The sequence below is a fragment of the Natrix helvetica genome (assembly GCF_964273705.1).
Source record: "Natrix helvetica genome assembly, chromosome: 1".
Taxonomy (NCBI): Eukaryota; Metazoa; Chordata; class Lepidosauria; order Squamata; family Natricidae; genus Natrix; species Natrix helvetica.
The window spans coordinates 144979117-144998478 of NC_138548.1; the positions used below are offsets into that span (position 1 = coordinate 144979117).

At 37.5% G+C, this 19362-nt stretch overlaps 1 protein-coding gene across 1 annotated transcript in view; it reads right to left on the reverse strand.

Moving 5' to 3' along the window:
* Positions 1-19362, reverse strand: part of LRP1B (LDL receptor related protein 1B) — a gene marked incomplete at its 5' end in the record, with an annotated part of 698113 nt that overhangs the window by 127182 nt on the left and 551569 nt on the right. Inside the window, 2 exons of the mRNA XM_081955361.1 lie at positions 2073-2262; positions 16075-16446. Coding sequence (XP_081811487.1) covers positions 2073-2262; positions 16075-16446 — 562 coding nt within the window. The remainder of the gene's footprint in view (positions 1-2072; positions 2263-16074; positions 16447-19362) is intronic.

Here is a 19362-nt window from a genome sequence, read left to right on the forward strand (position 1 = left end):
CTGTAATATTCATATGTTCTATAGAGCATCGATTGGCAAATACAAGGGAAAATTTGAGAGTGCATAAATTTGGTAAGTTTAAAGAAAAATAATTATTATGTTACATTAAAATGCTCAGTAATGATTTAACAGCTACTTTTGTGTGTGTGTGTGTGTGTGTGTGTGTGTGTGTGTGTAAAAAAAATAATGTCCAACTTTCAAGCACTATAGCAGGGGTGGCGAACAAGTTCGACAAAAAGAGCCAAAATTTTAAACTGTGAGAGTCAGAGAGCCACACCACGCAGTGACCTGCCAAAACAGACCCGGAAGCAATGTTCCGTCTAATTTTTTTCCGATGTGAGCAGAAAAGTATAGTGTTTGAGCGGCACATTTTCATGCCTGAGCACCCGAATTTTTTTCACAGATGTCACCTAAGACAACAACGAAATCAGTATTATTTGAAACTCAAAGTTATGTTTCTTCAAGGTACCCGCTTAATTCAAAGTGTTATATAATATCAGTATCACTTAACAACGCTCCTGCTTAGCAACCAAAATGTTGGCTCAGAAACTCTGGCATTTGAAGCACGCAACTCTTAAAGCTGTCAAGTTACAAGACCCTTGCACCCCTAACCCTTTAGGGAAAAAAAAAACCCCAGGGGTCTTCAAACCTGACAGCTTTAAGATTTGTGGACTTCAACTCCCAGAATTTCTCCTCCAGTCCTGTTGGCTCAGGAACTCTGGCATTTAAAGCATGGAAGTCTTAAAGCTGTCAAGTTACAAGACCCTTCCACCCCTAGAAAAAAAATGCAGAGGTCTTCAAACCTGACAACTTTAACACTTGTGGACTTCAACTCCCAGAATTCCTCCTCCAGTCATGTTGCAGCGACGTCATCTGCGTGGATCTGCTCCATCTTTGCTTTCTTCATTGTGGGCAGGGCTTCTGCTGAAGATGCCGACGAGTACGAGTTGCCACCAGAATAACTGCTGCTACCTCCTCCTCCTCCTCCTCCAACAGAATCACCAGATTTGCTCCTGAGCTCAGCGCTGGGTTACCTCTGCCCCCTCCCCCTCCTCCGTGCCATGAGGCTTTTTTTCCCCTGCTCCCCCCCCCGCCTTCCTACTGGCTCCTGCAGCCTCATGGCTCCTCAAAAGCACGGCGGAGGAGGAGGAGGGGGCAGGGGTAACCCAGCGCTGACTGAGCTCAGCTGCTCCGAGCGGAGGGGAGGCACTGCTGCCACGCGCGGAGATGCCGGCTGGAGCTTTGGTGGCTTCATCTCAGCCGCAGCGCCGGGCGGCAAATCCGGCAGTGCTGCCTGTTAGAGGAGGAGGAGGAGGAGGAGGTGGCAGCAGTTCTTCCGGTGGCGGTGGGGGCTTTGGGGCTTCACAACTAGCCTCAGTCACTCCGTGCTCCTCAAAGCAAGTCTGGGGAAGTCCTTTGCAGGCGCGGCCCGTTCTAGCTGCCTGCAAAGGACCTCCCCAGCTTCCGAAAGGGAGCGCGCGATCCGAGCCACAGTATACTAAATAATGATAAGAGGCAAAGAGCCTCATTTATTTTGGCCGGGAGCCGCATGCGGCTCGCGAGCCGCGTGTTCACCACCCCTGCACTATAGCAAACTGTAAGGTCTGCAGTTGCCATCACTCTTTGGAGAACTTTTGGGAATACAAAACCTTAGTGGATTGATCACACTGTACACAACACTTCAGTAAGAATTTAATTTTCACCTAGCATGATAATAGAATGAGATGAATGAATAAATAAAAAAATAAGACAAAAATGAAGTCAAAGCATGCTTAAGCATCATACATTAATGGACAACTCATTCCCTGACCAACATGATTGAATATTTTTATATGAAACAAACACTAATGAAACCAATAGAAAACTCCTGTTCTAATTATCAACAGAATGAAAGAAAACATTTTGACTATAATCCCAAGAGGTAAAGTATATCTTTTTATCTTATACTCTTGAATATAGTGGCTCAAGAAAGAAGAAAATAAGTCATTTGTTCACAATGCAATAACTGTGAACAAAATTATATTAGGAGGGAGGTATATAACCAGTAAAAAATGTAGGAACATGGTACCTACTTTTGACATTCATCAAGGGCTAATACATGTGGGTGATCGTCCTCAGACATCGTTATTACAGCTTCTCTGTTGAAAGCACCTCTTCGTTTCTGATCAACTGTGTGCCTTGTAATAGAAGATGTAGTAGAGCTGGTCCAGTACAAAGTATCCCAAGCCCTATGATATGCTAGACCCTCCACAGATCCAACATCTGTCACAGCAGATCATTAAATACATGTTTTAATTAAGAAAAATGTATGAATGGCACAATAAAAGTATAACTTTTAATATTTAGATGCATATTTTATACAATATAATGAAAATTTTATCCTAGAAATTGTTGGATAACATCATCTGACTATAGTGATACCTTGGTACTCAACTGCTTTGAAACTCATTGAATTTAGTACTGAACCTATTTTGACATGAACATGGTACTCATTGTTTGTTTGGTACTCAATGAACAAACTAGAACTAAGTGTTGGCTGCCTTAACACTCACTGTATTATTCCTTATGGGGAAAAATTGTTGGTACTCATCATTTTTGTTACTCATTGCATCTCCTGGAACCAATTAACAAGGAGTACCACTTTCACTGCATACTATTAGAATAAATGTGCTACATCTTAAAAAATCTGTGATTTATACCAATTAATACATGGAATAATAATTATAAATTTAGGTCTCAGAATGGCAATATTTATTCTTGGTACATAAAACAGAAAGAGGCAAGTGAGATATGCCATCAAGTTTTAGAGTCTCTGAGAAATCAATTTTGTAGGGTAACTATTTCCATCTAGGATCTGTGAACCTATTGTCATTGCTTTTCTTAACAGTGATGATGGAATTGTAATTTTATACAAAGTATTATGGGGATTTGGACTGGAGGGAGGAGAATGTTCTCTTGCAGAATATGTATACTAAATGCTGACTAAGGACAAAAGAGAAGTGTGGGAGAAAAATTAACACAAACCAAGAAATCTTCTAAATGCCATTAAATTAGAAACCTGCATGTGCACAAACACTCTTGGGTCAGAAGCAAAATCAAAACACTGAGGGCAATCACTCCATGCACACAACACTCTGCATATGCATTAGATCTTGTTCATGAAGCAATAGGATTTTCAATTTTCAAGTGACTAACATATTTAAATGAAATATGCACTAATAAAATATAATATACAAACACATTATTTGTCTCTTGCTTGACAATCTGAATTTAATCAGTAATACAGCATGTAACTGATTAAGTGTCTGCCCAACAGAAAGCAACAGCTTCTGATTTACAGAACTGGTGATAGAGTGATCGCATCATACATTGCCAAATGTCATATATCACTTATATTGAATTTAATGAAGATGGATTACATTGCACTAATAAGACACACCCTATAAACACTATGGTGATAGTCTTCAGTTGACTTCCCTGGAGAACAAAACAGTAAGACAAAAATCAATAGCTGGAGAAATCACATAGAAAAAAAATCATATGCTGCATACTGCAATATAAAATAACAGATGAATTCAAGTCAAGGCAACAGACCCTTTGACAGCTGGTTTATTTTTAGTGTTTCTTCTTTTTAAAGTTTCATCAAGATTTTTGGACTAAAAATTTAATTTTTTTCTCACTCTTTAACATTTGACATAACGTTATTTTATTATTTCATTAAATGATTAAGTAAAATTCATTACTATTGGAAAAATCACATACGTTTCAACTGAGTCATGGTGGTTTAAATGTTTATTGACCTTATCTTATTTAGGGGCTGGCTAAACCAGCTTAGGTTCAGAAAATCTATATATCCGAGTCAATTCCATTGCTTCAGTTTCAGCCATGAATTTTTGAAGAAAGGAGGGGAAATGACTTCACAATATTGCAGTACGAGCTTTACTTTTATACTTCGATCATGACATCTTACAGAATTATTAAGAATCAGACCTGGTTTCATATTAGTACAATGCACAAATTATCATATAAAGTTTTGCCAATGCACCTGCCTCTAGTACAAATATTTTTACAGGGCAATTTTGTTTTATGTTCCCAATTGTGGTGGGGAAGATGTGACATTATCAAACAAACATGTGTACAATAATATGTAGAATATTTGCTAATACTGAATATTAAATCTACTGGATTTAATGGATTAATAGAATATGTAATAGAATATGAAGCATACAGTGTACTGAATGGCGTGCCATCTATTTTTGAAAATGTTGCATCTTTGTTGAACACATACTTGATGTTCTGTTTACTGGGTTCATTCTCCATAGTTATCAAATTTATAATTTTACAATATGTCAAGTATTTTATTTGGCAGGACTCTGGAAATGAGGTTCTTTTCTAACAATCTATTTATATAAAATATGTGTAGCAGTTAACAGGTGGCAATTATTGGTAACTGGGATGCAAATGTTTTGAAAACTACAATCCACCTAAGGGTAAGTTTTAATAGCTCACTTATATTATAAATGGTACAATGAGGCCCTGATTAATTTTTAAAAAAACTTTTTCACAGAGTTCCTAAGGAAGAAGCATATCATTATTGACTAAGGAATATAACTGAATAAAACTGAATTATATTAGCTACCAAGTAGCTAACTTTTCATAAATCAAATTGCAGGTAGTTCTCATGTTATGACCACAATGGAGCCCATAATTTCAGCCATAAGTAACTATTCAATGAGTGGTTTTTTTGTCACTTTCTGTTGGAAAATAGCAACAAATGTTTCAAATTCTAATTACATGACTGCAGGCTGCTGCAACCTATCATGAATGTCATCTAGTTGCCAAGTTTATGAAATGTGTGATTAAATTATCACAAGGTGTGTGTGTGTGTGTGTGTGTGTGTGTGTGTGGTTGTGAGGCAGAGATTATTTCAAGAATGACTCATAAGTATATTTTTTGAAGTCCATTATAACTTCAGACAATTGTTTTGTGATTGGTTGTAACTTGAGGAGTTCCGCAGTTGCTTTTGCCTGTATCCCTGGATATAGGGGTTTAATTAAGCATCTTAATTTTTGTCCTCTACTTCACGAAGCACTTAACCAACTTGTTATTCATCTTATATTATAGAATCAATTTACCTGCTTTTCTTTTTAAAACTACCGGTATTAATCCATCACCTATCATATTTCAATTCCTTTTCTCCTTAACCCCCCCCCCCCTAATTAAATTTATTAGGTTTATCACCTAATACTCACCTCACTCTCTGTCTTTTTTCCCTTTACTTTTCCCCCTCTCCCTTTTGGAAAACCTTTTTGATTAACCTGTTAAGTTGTTGTTTCATTTAAGACCTTATATTATTTAAAGACAAAAAAAAACTTGTATGAAATATTTTCCTTTTAATTGGCCAATTCAGCTTCATTAACTTGCTGCCAAAAATGAAGGCCAAGCATAGAAAGGAGTTTTTCATTTTACTGGTGCATGTTCAAGCAGCTCAAAGTTCCCTAAGGTACAGGTTTTAAACCTCACAATCATAATATATCTGTAACTGCTGTGAAATCTAGAATACGGTTTGGGATTTTGCATTTTACATTTATTTTTTGTGGATTTTTGAAGAGTGTTTTAATGCTATAAATTGACCTAATTGCTTAATAGGAATAAAAAAAAATCCCATAAATTAAATTAAATAACAAATAGGTAAATAACTCTTCCTTGGTCTTCACTGTTTTCATCTCACATTCATCTTGTAGAAGTATTGAAAAGTGAAAGGTTCTTGAACAGGGGTTTGTGAATGTAATGATAATTATAAATATCCATAATAAAAATCCATAACATAAATCATTTAACTAAAAACATGATTATAAACAGTCTTCAATAAGTGTAGAGTTATGTTGAATGCCACTCTGTGTTAAGGATATAGTCCTGGTGGCACAGTGGTTAGAATGCAGTAATGCCGGCAAACTCTGCCCATAACCTGAAGTTCGATCCTGACAGGGTCAGGGTTATCTAAGCCTTCCATCCTTCCAAGGTCAGTAATATGAGGACTCAGATTGTTAAGGGCAATATCCTGATATTTTAAACTGCTCAGAGAGTACTATAAAAATCTATGGAGCAGCATAGAAGTGCTATACTTGCTATATATTTTTTTCCAATGTAGCTTTTATTTTTTTACATACAAGTAATATACTTTGACCACCAACAAAAGTAAACAAATAAAAGTAATGTGGAATATTTTTTTGTAGGTGGAAAAATGAAAAAAAAATATTCTCTTTTCCTTGTTGAAAATATTTTTCCCCCTTTGGATCACATTTCTTTAAAATTCTACATTTACTTCATGAATAATCATGAAGATGGCTTGGAAAGCAGAGTTAGCACACAAATGTTGCAGCCAGAGTATTAAGTGGAATTGTTAAAGAATAACAGTGATCCTTGAAGGCTTCATTAACTGCTTATGTTAACATTAATGTGTAAAGCCTTCAACAGCCACAGGAGTTAAGGGCTTCCGGTGAGGTGATTAGGGAAAAGATATTCAGATTATATCTATATTACCGTATAACATTCTTTATCAAGAGAAATACATCTGATCCTCAAAGTTCTGAATAACAAGGGTTCTAAGACTGCCTTTCAAATTAATTTTGCCTCAACTGTATGGATCTGAGTCTGAGTTAGGATGGGAGTTCCTCTTCTTTAGTACAATGAAATGGCTCCTCAAGGTATCCAGTTGGGGCAAACTGACTTGACCAGCTATTTATTTTGCAAAGCGAAACTTCTGGCCATATTGCTGATTCAAAATGGCTCCTTCATTTCAGTGAAATACTCTTTTAAAGATCTACAGGGGTCTGTAGATAACATTATATTTATATATTTTTTCATGCTTGCTGAATTACAAACTTTTTTTTATTATTTTAGTACACCATTCAGCAGTAGATGTGTGCATATCACCTAGATGTAATTCACATCAAATAATTAATCTGATCTGATTCAGTGACTCAAAAATTGTTTCAGTGCTTTAACTCAAAGTAGCCAAACTGATTGATTGAATCTGATTTTTATTTGGAAAAATAGATCTTGTACATCTACAGAAAGGCCTGGAAGCCATCTTTTGCATTGGGCCTTTAGGCCTGCCACATTTAATGCTGTGGGAAAATGGGAGGGGGGGTTATATGGAGTATGGGAGATATATAATCATAATGACATTCCTTTCTCATAGAGTCAAGGACATCTTGCCCTGCACCTGGAGGGATATGGCTGGGAGGCATCTCCAGTTGGGACAGTTCCTGATTGGGCCATGTGATGGACATGTGGGTGCTGGGCAGGGGTTTGGACTTTCATGTGGATGGGGAAAACCTGGAAGCCTTCAGATTCGGGTTTTCCAAGATGTGCCAATATGACATCTCTAATAAAATGGAACTTTGAGGAACTTCAAGCCTTGGAGTCTTCTTTCATTGGGGGTGCTACTTGGAACCCTGACAAAAGCCTTCTGAATCACTGGATTGATCTGATTCAAAATGATTCAATTTGAAGAGTTAATTTGATATAAACATTAAATATAATTAACCTTCATATAGTTTTATTTATCAGTACAAAAATAAATAATGACATAAACAACGATAGCAATAATGCCAATCATTGTGACAATAAATATCGCATATACGATACTTTGATCCACAAAGAACATAAATACATAAAGGAAAAGAATAGAAAAAATAAAACAAAATATTATACCTGATAAGCAGACAATAGACCATTAATGAATGGTCATTGTCTGCTTATCAGGTATAACATTTTAAATCAGGGATAAGTAAAAACAACTGAAAATTGAAAATTGTACGACTGTAATCATGAGTAAAATAATTTTAGAGTAGTGACGTGGTCTTACAAAATTATCAAGGCATAATTTACATATTTTACCCGAAATGTAGGATTCAGAACTCTACTTGCAAAATAGTCTTTTTTTTTTAAGTCTCTAGAACAGTAGCATACTTTTTTGACATTTTTAACTTTTTGTCTTATTTGGCCATTTCAGAAAATTACTGAAGCATAGAAATACAACATGTCAATAATTTCTGATGATAAAAATATCCAAAATAAATGAAAGACCACCATTTCCCCAAATATATAAGCCATGAAAAAAATGAACAGTATTATTTAACTATAAACTGTTATGTTCTAAAAATATTATGGATCAATATTAAGATTATATGGTTGTTAATATTTCATGGTCAAAATATATAAATAAATAAACCTTGTTCATTACTGAGTGATCTCACACTAATAATATACTGTTGCATTTAACTATAAAAGTGAACAGAGCATAAATCATATTTAATTATAAATGTGATAACTGTATATATGTATACAGTTATCCTTTTCCAGCACCTTAAAGCTACAGGACATAAAATTAATTTTGAAGGAACCAGGTTAATCTCCAAAACTGAACACTTCAACAAGAGAATAATTATGGAAGCTATCGAAATACAGAGCACCCCCACAACATGAATAAACGTGACGATACCTCCCACCTACCAGACATCTGGAAACCAGCCCTAAGCAACAAACAAGCCCCACCCACCACCCAGGCCATTACAACACGAAACAACAATAGACACACAGCCAGCACCAATCAGCACCAATCAGCACCAATCTACCAATCATGATACAACCACACAACCAATCATTCAACTTACTGAAACAAAGCCAGCACTCCACACACACACACCAAGATTTATAGAAAGACGGCAGCTCCGACCATGCTTTAAGCCCAAAACCCAGCCTGAAGATGGCGAGTGAGACCTTGCTGAAACGTTGCCAAAACAAACTCAATCTTACATGGGAAAAGACCCAAATACAACAACACCAGCATACCTATACCCGTGAAAATCTACGCGTGTGTGTGTGTGTGTGTGTGTGTGTGTGTGTGTGTGTGTATGTGTATATGTATGTGTATATATATATATATATATATATATATATATATATATATATATATATATATATATATATATATATATATATATAATGTTGTATTTGTACTGATATAAATAAAGGGAGGCTAGTATAGATCTATTTCGAGCTAATTAGCTCTCATCTGCTAGCCATACACTTACTGGGATTCGAACCTGAGAGGAGTCCCTCTCTGTGAGAGCGAATTGGTAGCAGGGATGTATAGGGCAGGATATCAAGACAGCCTTCACCACTGACCCAAAAATAGCCAACATCTTAAGAAACCCCAAAGACAAAATCCAGCTACAAAACCAAGGAATCTACGAAATACCATGCAAAATCTGCCCGGCAACATATATAGGACAAACAAACAGGAGAATAAATGCACGGATCACAGAACACAAGAACTCAGTAAGAAAAAAGAAAAAACTTCCTCCCTTGTCCAGCACCTTAAAGCTACAGGACATAAAATCAATTTTGGGATTCTCCAAAACTGAACACTTCAACAAGAGAATAATTATGGAAGCCATTGAAATAGAGAAACACCCCCACAATATGAATAAATGTGACGATACCTCCCGCCTACCAAACATCTGGAAACCAGCCCTAGTCAACAAATGAACCCCACCCACCACCCAGGCCGTTACAATACAAAACAATAATGCACACACAGCCAGCACAATTCAGCACCAATCTACCAATCATGATACAACCACACAACCAATCATTCCACTTACTGAAACAAAGCCAGCACTCCATCCCCTCCCACCAAGATTTACAAAAAGACAACAGCTCTGTTCGCACTTTAAGCCAAAAACAACAGCGTGAAGATGGCGAGTGAGACCTTGCTGAAACGTTGCCAAGAGAATCTCAATCTTACACAGGAAAAGACCTGAATACAACAAATATATATATGCTGGTTTTGTTGTATTCGGGTCTTTTCCCATGTAGGATTGAGATTGTCTTGGCAACATTTCGGCAAGATCTCACTTGCCATCTTGGCTTGGGCTTAATTTTTATTATTTTTTCTTAAAAATGTATATTTATGTGTGTGTGTGTGTGTGTGTGTGTGTGTGTGTGTATACATATTAGATAATACGTTGTTTATATATTGTAAATCTACTTTCAGTGAGTTGGAAGAAAATTTGTTGGATAATGGGTTGTTTATGAGTTACAAATCTGTTCAGTGAACTGAAAATTTGTCAGATAACGAATTGTTTATGAATTCTAAATCAATATTCAATGAATTGGAACTATGTTTGATAATATTTTGTATATTAGTAGTACATCTATTTCCATTGAACTAGAAACATGCTAGATAATGGGTTATTTCTAAGTAGTAAATCTGTGTCCAGTGAACTAAAACATGTTAAGCAGTGTGATGCTTGTGAGGTATAAATCTGTTCACTGAAGTGAAAAAACTGTTTAGCAAAAGGAAGCTTATTTGTCTCTAGGATCCCATACATCATATGTGCGATTAGATATATGCTTTAGATAAACATGTTTTGATCGTTATGTGGATTGTATGATTTTTTTTCCCTATGTGGTAAATGTCCAAATGAAATAGAAAGGTAGATAGATAGTATTCTATTTATCATTGATGGTAATTGCTTAGTTAGTGAGGATTTCAGTGAAGCTACTCATATGTTGTACTTCTTTCCCATGCTGCTTCCTGAAGTTGACTTTAAACATTGCACTCTGGACTGTAAGAGTCTGGCACCAAGGCAGATCTGAATTCACTCTGGATAATGGTCATTACAGGCTCTGACTGACTGTTTCCTTATGTTACATACTGACAGACAGTATGGTAGTTTCCACCAAGGTTCTGATCCGGTGGGAAAATACTCAAAGGTGATTGGTAAAGACGTCTGACAGCTCCCTATAAAAGGGCTGCCACCAGACAGTCTGGATTGTACATAATGTTCATTAATAAAGAACTGTTGTTACTTTAGCCTGAGTCTGCCTCTTCCATTCACCCGATCCAACACTGGCGACAAAGGTGGGATTGGAATGCAATTAGGCACAAAAAGAGCTGACTGACAATCCAGCAAACAATGCAGCCCGGAGATCAGTGCAGTAGCGAGCAGCCATCTTTAGCGGCAAATTCAAATCTGCCTTGACTGAACAAAATGACAATGCATGCCCCATCTACTCCATCCCACCCAACCACCGAGCACTGGGACTCATATGTGATGAGGTTCAAATACTACCTGGAAGCCAACAACCTCCTGGGCCTGTCTGAAGGCTGGAAAAAAGCTATTTTCCTGAGCTATTATAGGCCAGAGGTATTCAACACCGCCAAGGACCTATCTGAGCAAATGTTTGTACAGTCAGTCATTTGGTCAGTGCTTCAGCAGATGTTGAGGACACACTACACTCCCAAACCATCTAAATATATGCGGAGGCACGAATTCAACCACCGTAACCAAAGGGAAAGCTAAACGATCAACCAATACGTTGCCATGCTTCATAAGGCTGCAGCATATTGCAAGTTTCATGACTAAGATGAACTGTTGTTCGACAGAATCATTTGTGGTGTTCAAGGCATCAACCGGCAGTGAAGGTTGTTGGCAAAAACCAATCTCACACTCCAAATCGCATTAGATGAGGCCAGAATAATGGAGTCCTCGACCAAGTTGAAAGAAATGCTGCAGAGGCAGAACAGCCCCAAGAGCACACACAGAGCAGCCGAGGTGCATCGCGAGACTATGGAGCGAAACCTCTCTGACATTGAGGATGAGGTTTGCCGCATGCCAGAGAGAAGTGGAAAACAGTGCAAGAATTTGAACCCAGTTTCCCACCTTGCGCCAGTTGTGGAGACAACCACCAGCGATCTGCCTGCCATTTCCAAGATGCAATTTGCCAACACTGTGATCGCAAGAGGCACATCGCAAGAGTCTGTAGGAGCGAGTTTTTCCAGCCACAACACCACTGAAACCTCAAGCTTCACAGACTGCAAGACTACGTCCACCCCGGCGAGTGCAATGGAAGCCATGGCAGAGGGCAGAAAAAACAGATGCCAACCGCACGTTCCAGACAACCATTGGGCAAGCAAACATCCCGTGGAACAAAATACTGCAGATCTCCATCCTCCTTGAAGGGTCTCCATGCAGCATGGAGATAGATACTGATTCATCACTGACCATCATGTCCTGGGCCACATTGAAAAACGCCATCCCAAAATTGAGGAAGCACAAGCTGAGGGTTCCAGATCTATGCCTAAGTGACTACCAGGGGAACTGAATCCCCGTTTTGGGTCAATGCACCTTCCGGGTGCAATTTAAAAACTTTGATAGCTTGCTTCCTGTAACAGTGGTCGGCGGAACCCTGCAGAGTCTCCTAGGGTTAGACTGGTTTGAATCCCTGGGCTTGGGAGTGACCAGTATCAACGCCGTTCATGTAGCAATACCAAAAAACTGATGAGAGAGTTTGAGGATGTCTTCGGCACCAATCTAGGCAAGTATGTGGGGACTCCAATCACCTTTAATTTGGACACCAATGTTGCCCCCATTAGATTAAAGCCCCAGAGGGTCCCTTTCGTCCTCCGACCAAAGATTGACCTTGAATTGGACAAATTAATTGGCCAGGGGATTCTGGAGCCAATTGATCACACAAACTGGGAGACCCCTATAGTGACCCCAGTCAAGCATGATGAGTCTGTCCGCATCTGCATGGACTACAAGTGCACCATCAATAAAGCCCTACAACAGAGCATTTATCTGGTGCCCATTGTCCATCATTTACTTCATTCCCTTGGCCCGGGAAAAGTATTTGCTAAATTAAATATGGCACAGGCATACCAGCAATTGCCTGTAGACGGCACCACAGCAGAGGCCCAAACCATTGTGATGCATGGGGGGTGCATTTAAGTGTACCCGGCTACAATTCGGAGTTAGTATCGTCCCTGGATTGTTCCAGTGTCATGGAAAGGTTTTTGCAGGGGATACAAGGAATCATCCCCTATTTCAATGACGTCTTGATATCGGCTGCAAATAAGGAGCAACTTTTTAAAATATTATGAACCGTTTTGAGCAGAATTAGTGAAAAGGGTCTTGTTAAAAAGAGAAAAATATCAAATTAATGTACCAAGGGTGGAATTCCTGGGGTATTTGATTGACAGCTCTGGAATTCACCCAACAAATTAAAAAATTTAAGCAATCCAGGAAGCCCACACACCTCACAATCAGACCGAGCTGCAGACGTTCCTCGCACTTCTCAATTTTTATAGTGTGTTTCTCAAGCAGAAAACTACTATCGCTGAGCCTTTGCATCGGCTCCTTGGCAAGAACACCAGATGGACCTGGGGAAAAGCTGAAGCCACCACTTTTGCCATGGTTAAAAGACTGCTGTCAGCAGACACATTCCTGATACAATGTAACCAGACTTTGCCCCTTGTCCTGACTTGTGATGCCTCTCCTTTCATCATCAGTGTGGTCCTCAACCACTGCATGCCCAATGGAACTGAAGCCCCCATTACTGATTACTTGATGACCCTGTCAGCTGCCAAGCGCAACTACAGCCAACTGGACCATGAGGTATGAGGCTTTGGCTGGGGTTGCTGGGGTCAAGAGGTTCCATGAGTACTTGCGTGACTTTGAGGTCATTACAGACCATAAACCATTGCTGGGGCTCTTGGCTGGGGACCAATTATCTGTATTGCGGGTTGTCTTCTGTGGTGGGACCAGGTCGTTGTTCCACCCAAACTGCGAGTTGCAGTATTAGAGGTCTTGCACGTAGGGCATCTGGGTATTGTCTGGATGAAATCTTTGGCAAGGAGTTACATGTGGTGGCCTAAAATGGATGGGAAGATAGAAGAGTGGGTGGCTACCTGCACACCGTGCCAGGAGTTCAGATGAGCTCCCCCAGAGGAATGGGAAAGGCCTCAGTCACCCTGGTCGAGGGTGCACATTGACTTTGCTGGCCCGGTTCATGGCCAGGTTTTTATGGTAGTTGTGGATACCTACTTGAAGTGGTGAGATGACTGCTACCACAGCAGAGGCAGTCATCAAGGCACTAAGGATACTTTTCTTCACTCACAGCTTGCCTGACATCCTAGTTTCGGACAACGAGCCCCAATTCATGGCCATGCAATTTGAGACTTATTTAGCTACTCAGGGAATTAGACATGCCCTGGTTGCCCCCTTCCACCCGGCCAGTAATGGACAGGCAGAAAGAATGGTGCGGTCTGCAAAAGAAGCCCTATCCAGGATGGGGCTGGGAGATTGGCAAACATGGGTAGACCAATTACACCTTTACCAGCACATCACTCCATGTATATGTATATGTATATGTGTATGTGTATGTGTATGTGTATGTATATGTATATGTATATGTATATGGAGTGATGTGCTGGTAAAGGTGTAATTGGTCTACCCATGTTTGCCAATCTCCCAGCCCCATCCTGGATAGGGCTTCTTTTGCAGACCGCACCATTCATTCACTCTTTGTACTTTGGAATAGATTTAATAAATATTTATTAATCATTTATTTGTTAATAAAGTAGTAAGAGTCTGATTTTTCCCCTTATCACCTATTAATAGAACATAAAGTGCAATTACTATCAACCTATAGATTCATATTTCCTGCATGTCTAATATTTAGACAATACCATTTTATACTTTCTAACATTATTTTTATTTTTATTTTATTCATAGTTAACCTCAGAACTTCATTTCCTTGCATGAATTCATCATCTATCTGCCATACATTCAGATCATTTTCAGGGGGGAAAAAGTGACATCCTTTCACTTTCTATTAGTTTCAGTAACACAAATCATATTATTTTTCTTGCTTTCTTTAGCTTCATTCAATATTGCCTTTGCTGTTCATTCCAACTACATTTCAAATTGACATCTTTGATATGCCAAAGTCATCACCAGTGGCATTCAGAGCAAATTGCAGTTATGCCAACATGACAATATATACACTGTAATGTAACCATGTAAATGCTGTGATCAGGTATTTGTATTCTAATGTCTGATGCAAGTATGGAATAATGGAATTTGTATGATTGTTACATGATTTTATCATTTGCCTCTTTGTCCCCTGAAGTTATGCATGTTACCACTCAAAGGACTAACCAATATCTACCTCCACTCCTTATTATGGCTTTGGTCAACAAAGACTTTCACAGGATGCTTTCTAGTAAGATAAGGAAGTGCAGACTAAAGTATTAGCCTTAGTTATATCAGTATTTCTTTTTCTTCCTTTTTCCGTTTCTGCTATAATTTTGCACCAGTGAGGTTAAAATCAATTGTGTTGTATTTAAGTGCAATGACAATAAAGATTATACTTATTCCATGCAGACATCTGTCTTGAGGATGGAAATAGTATCACATAGCTTTCAAATATTTTAGCTGAAATACCAAGTTTTACCCCAAGTATTTGAAAAGATAAAAAGAGGCAGTTAAGAAAGATGATATAGTATTGAATGACAGATTGCATGAGGAAGAAAACAAAAGTAAAAGTGAGAATTAAAAATAACATAAAGTGTAAAAACAGTATGCAAAGGAGAGGATGGCCATTGTTTCACATGGTATTTCAACATTCTTAACATCAGATTTTCAAAACTGAAAATTCTTAAGCAAAATAACTAAACATATAATTTTATTTTTAATTTTTTCAAAAGAAAATTCTGGTAGATGCTGGATACAAAATATGTCCTGATGCCTATATATGGCATTTTTAAGCTAACTGATAGCCACAATTAATGGTACCAATAACTTATGACTGTTGCAAATCTTGAATTGCAAATCTATCAATAAATCAATTTATTATTACTACAATGTTTCAGTTAATTTTTGTGATCACTGATGTCTACCCAGTTCTAGAAGTTTTGTTTTCAGAACTTCCTCCCTCCTTCCCCTCCAATTCCCCTTATTCAGCAAAAACATTTCTAAAAGTTTTCATTTAAGGAAAAGAATAGGGAACTCATGATCTGCCAGCATGTTTACAAATGTTTATTTCTTTATCCAGGATATTTAGTTCAATGAAATAGAATAAATTTAATAAGCCTATATCTTCTTTTTAAATAAAAACTTATACGCCACCCAGAGTTGCAACCACTAGGCAATACACAATTGTTAGTAAGTAAATAAATATAAAGAAATGAACTTCATTGTTAGAAGGTATACTTACTTTCAAGTATAATTTTTCTACCCGTCCAATTATCTTTAATAAGTTGTATGTTTCCAAAATGTGCATCACTAAAGAAGATTCGATTAGTTTCTCTTCCTTTCTGTCTATAGTCAAAAGTCAATGCTATTACATTTTTGAAATATTCTTGATTTTCATAAGGTTGCACTGGTGAATTTAAGTTTGTCTCATCTGAAAGATGTATAGTTTTTAGTATTGTTCTTCCTGAATAAAGCAAGTAGCCATCATGTCTTAAGCATGTCACACCATCCTCTGCTAAATAACCATGTGCACAAGCACAAGTTCTCTGTGCATTTCCCCAATAGAGACAAAGTTGCTGACACCCACCATTGTTTTTGGCACAAACGTTGGTTCCTACAGGGAAAATAATAATAATAATAATAATAATAATAATAATAATAATAATAATAATAATAATAATAATAGTAGTAGTAGTAGTATATACATATACATATGCAGTATAAAAATAAAACACATTAACATAGTGTATTCATTTGTGGCATGCTTAATTTTCATGTTTAATTCAATTCATATGTCAAAAAAGAAAGCCAATTTAGTCTAGTAATTAAGGCACTAAGTTAGAAACCAGGAGACAGAGTTCTAATCCTGCGGTAGTCAAGAAAGCCAGCTGAATGAGTTTGGGTGAGTCACTCTCTCTCAGTCCAAATTACTTTAGAGTAGACCAGCACTGGTCTGCTGCATGCCAACAGCTGGTCCACACATTGGCACAAACTAGTGAAGCCCCATCTGCAGGATGCAGGCAACACACAAAATCATCTCCTTCCAGTCCACGGAGAAACCTTCTCCATGGAACCGGTTCCTGGTGCTTAAAAGATTTGGAACTGCTGCTTTAGAAGCCTATTGTTGTGAGGAACATAGGAAACTAAAGGAGTATTCGCTATGTTTGCACTTCTTTGAATGAAAATAATATAGGCAGGATTAAAAAAAAATCTAAATTTAAATCTAAAATGTTATTAAACTTACATCGATAGGAATAAGCTAATTTTAAGCATATTAAAGTACTGAATAGTTTTTTTAAAAATTTAGAACTAGATCAGCTTCTGTTCCCTGAATGATTTTTTTGTCAGCAGAAGCAGAAAGATAACTTTCTTAATATCCTGTTCCTGTATGTACATCTACTGTTCATAAATCTATTCTTTGAGAAAGTGGGAAGTCCAAGGAGGGAATGTGAGTGAAATACTAAAATTTCTCCCCATACTTTCTGCCAGCTTGTTCACTTGTTGGATCTAAATATTTGTGTGTGAAGGAACCCTGCTTTTCTGTATGTAAGAAGTAAAAGAACACACACACACACACACACACACACACACACTCATTGATAAAATTACAATTGAACAGCACAGATCATTTTGGCACTGATGATATTTGGTATGTGTTATATGGTGTACTGTTCAATACAGTTGCTTAATCTTCAACATTTTAAAAAAGCATGCAGGTTCATCGAAACAATTACCATTCAGTGAAAACAAAATGAACAAATTAGTTGTTGTTATTTGTGCTGTGGGATGGGAATATTTTAAAGGGGAGGAATTATAAACACATTTTTTGGGAAAACTCAAAACTGCAGTTTTTATTCCAGTGTTTGAAGGGAGCCAAGCAACAGCAGATTCCACACTAGTTTTAAACAGATATTAAGCCAATGCACTGTTGCCAAATGATTTTTGGTTTTTTGCCAAAATGAATTTCTTATGCATTTCAATTATGCAGAAATTAGCAGGTTAAAGTCTTTCATGACTTAAATTCATGGCTTACTGCTGCAAATTAGACAGTTGATAAAACAAAACTCTAATACCATTTCATGGCCATGGTGTGGTGTGACAGTGGTGTGTTTCTGATTCAGGGATTTTTCAATAACTTTATCACTAGTCTTTTAGTCAAGAATGGGAGAATTATATAATTTTGAAAGACCCAGAAAACACCTAACGAAGCATTGGACAAATTATGTCACTCATTTCAAAGGTGTACTATGTGGCAATGGGCAAGGCATAAAGCAACTGAGGAGGCCTTCATTTGGCAGTGAGTTGATTTAGACTGAAAATGGTGAACGACTGAATGAAAATATTAAGCATAAATAACCTTCTGAAGAATAAGCCAGCTATTTAAAATGTTTTAAATATCTCTAATACACTAATATTCTTATTTTATAAGAGCCTTTTACTGCCAAAATATAAACTGATGAAATCTGGCAACTATAAATAATAGTCTCAATATAAGAAAACAACTTGAGTTCAAAATAGAGTACAGATTTGACACAGAAGTAAAAAAGAATATTCTCATTTATATTTGCCCTGACAATTACGGTTGCATGAAGCTTCAAATAGGTGCTTTGTATCTGACAAAGTTTCAAAGAACTAATTTTGAAAAACCATATTAAGCTGCTTTGTACAGTCAACATAATCCCATGGTTTCTAGTAGTCTTAGTGATAATTTGCTTCGATTTTGTATGTTTCAGAGCCCCTCTTACCTTTCTGCAGAATCCTAACCCTAATCTTAACCCTAACCCTGCAGAATATATCCTATGAGAAAAAGATGATTCTTTATAAAGTGCAACAGAAGAAGGGTGAGAGAAATCTTATCTTACAACACCAGCCGGGATCATCCAGGTTGGGTACTGTGGTGATTGTGGTGATTGCTCATTGTGGGAAAATCCAAAAAGTTGAGAGAACGTTTCATGTACTAGTTATGCCTCTCAACCACTTTCTAGTGATGGGAGGAGGAAAACAGCAGGTATAGAGGGCTAATGCTGTAAACTGTGAAACGCAAAGCTAAATCTGGGAATCACATAGAAAAATATTTTCGTAACAATAACCACCATGCAGAACCTTATAAAACACAATCTTCATCACAACACAACTTTTTGTGAGCTGCTTATCTACTTGGGGGGAGGGGGTTCTGTGTTTATATCTTTATTGCCTCCCAATGTACACATTCTTATCTTCATTTCTTCCTTTTCCTCCTCAAACTATGCTTACTTTTTTCCTATCCATAAGAATGTTAAAAAATGCAATTCACTAGTTTATTAAAGATTCATGGATTCTATACTATATGCAATCAAAGTGATTTATTTTTAATTTAAAACTTTGACAGGTAGAAGAGGAATTGGTGCTAATTTTCAAATTTGGGGCAAGACTTTTGTGTGACATTAGCAACATTCTAGGCTTCAAAAGGGTAGTAGCTACACTAAATTGGTGTTTTCTTTTTTATATATATATAATAGTAAAAATATGTCATAAAATGATGCTCTGCAGG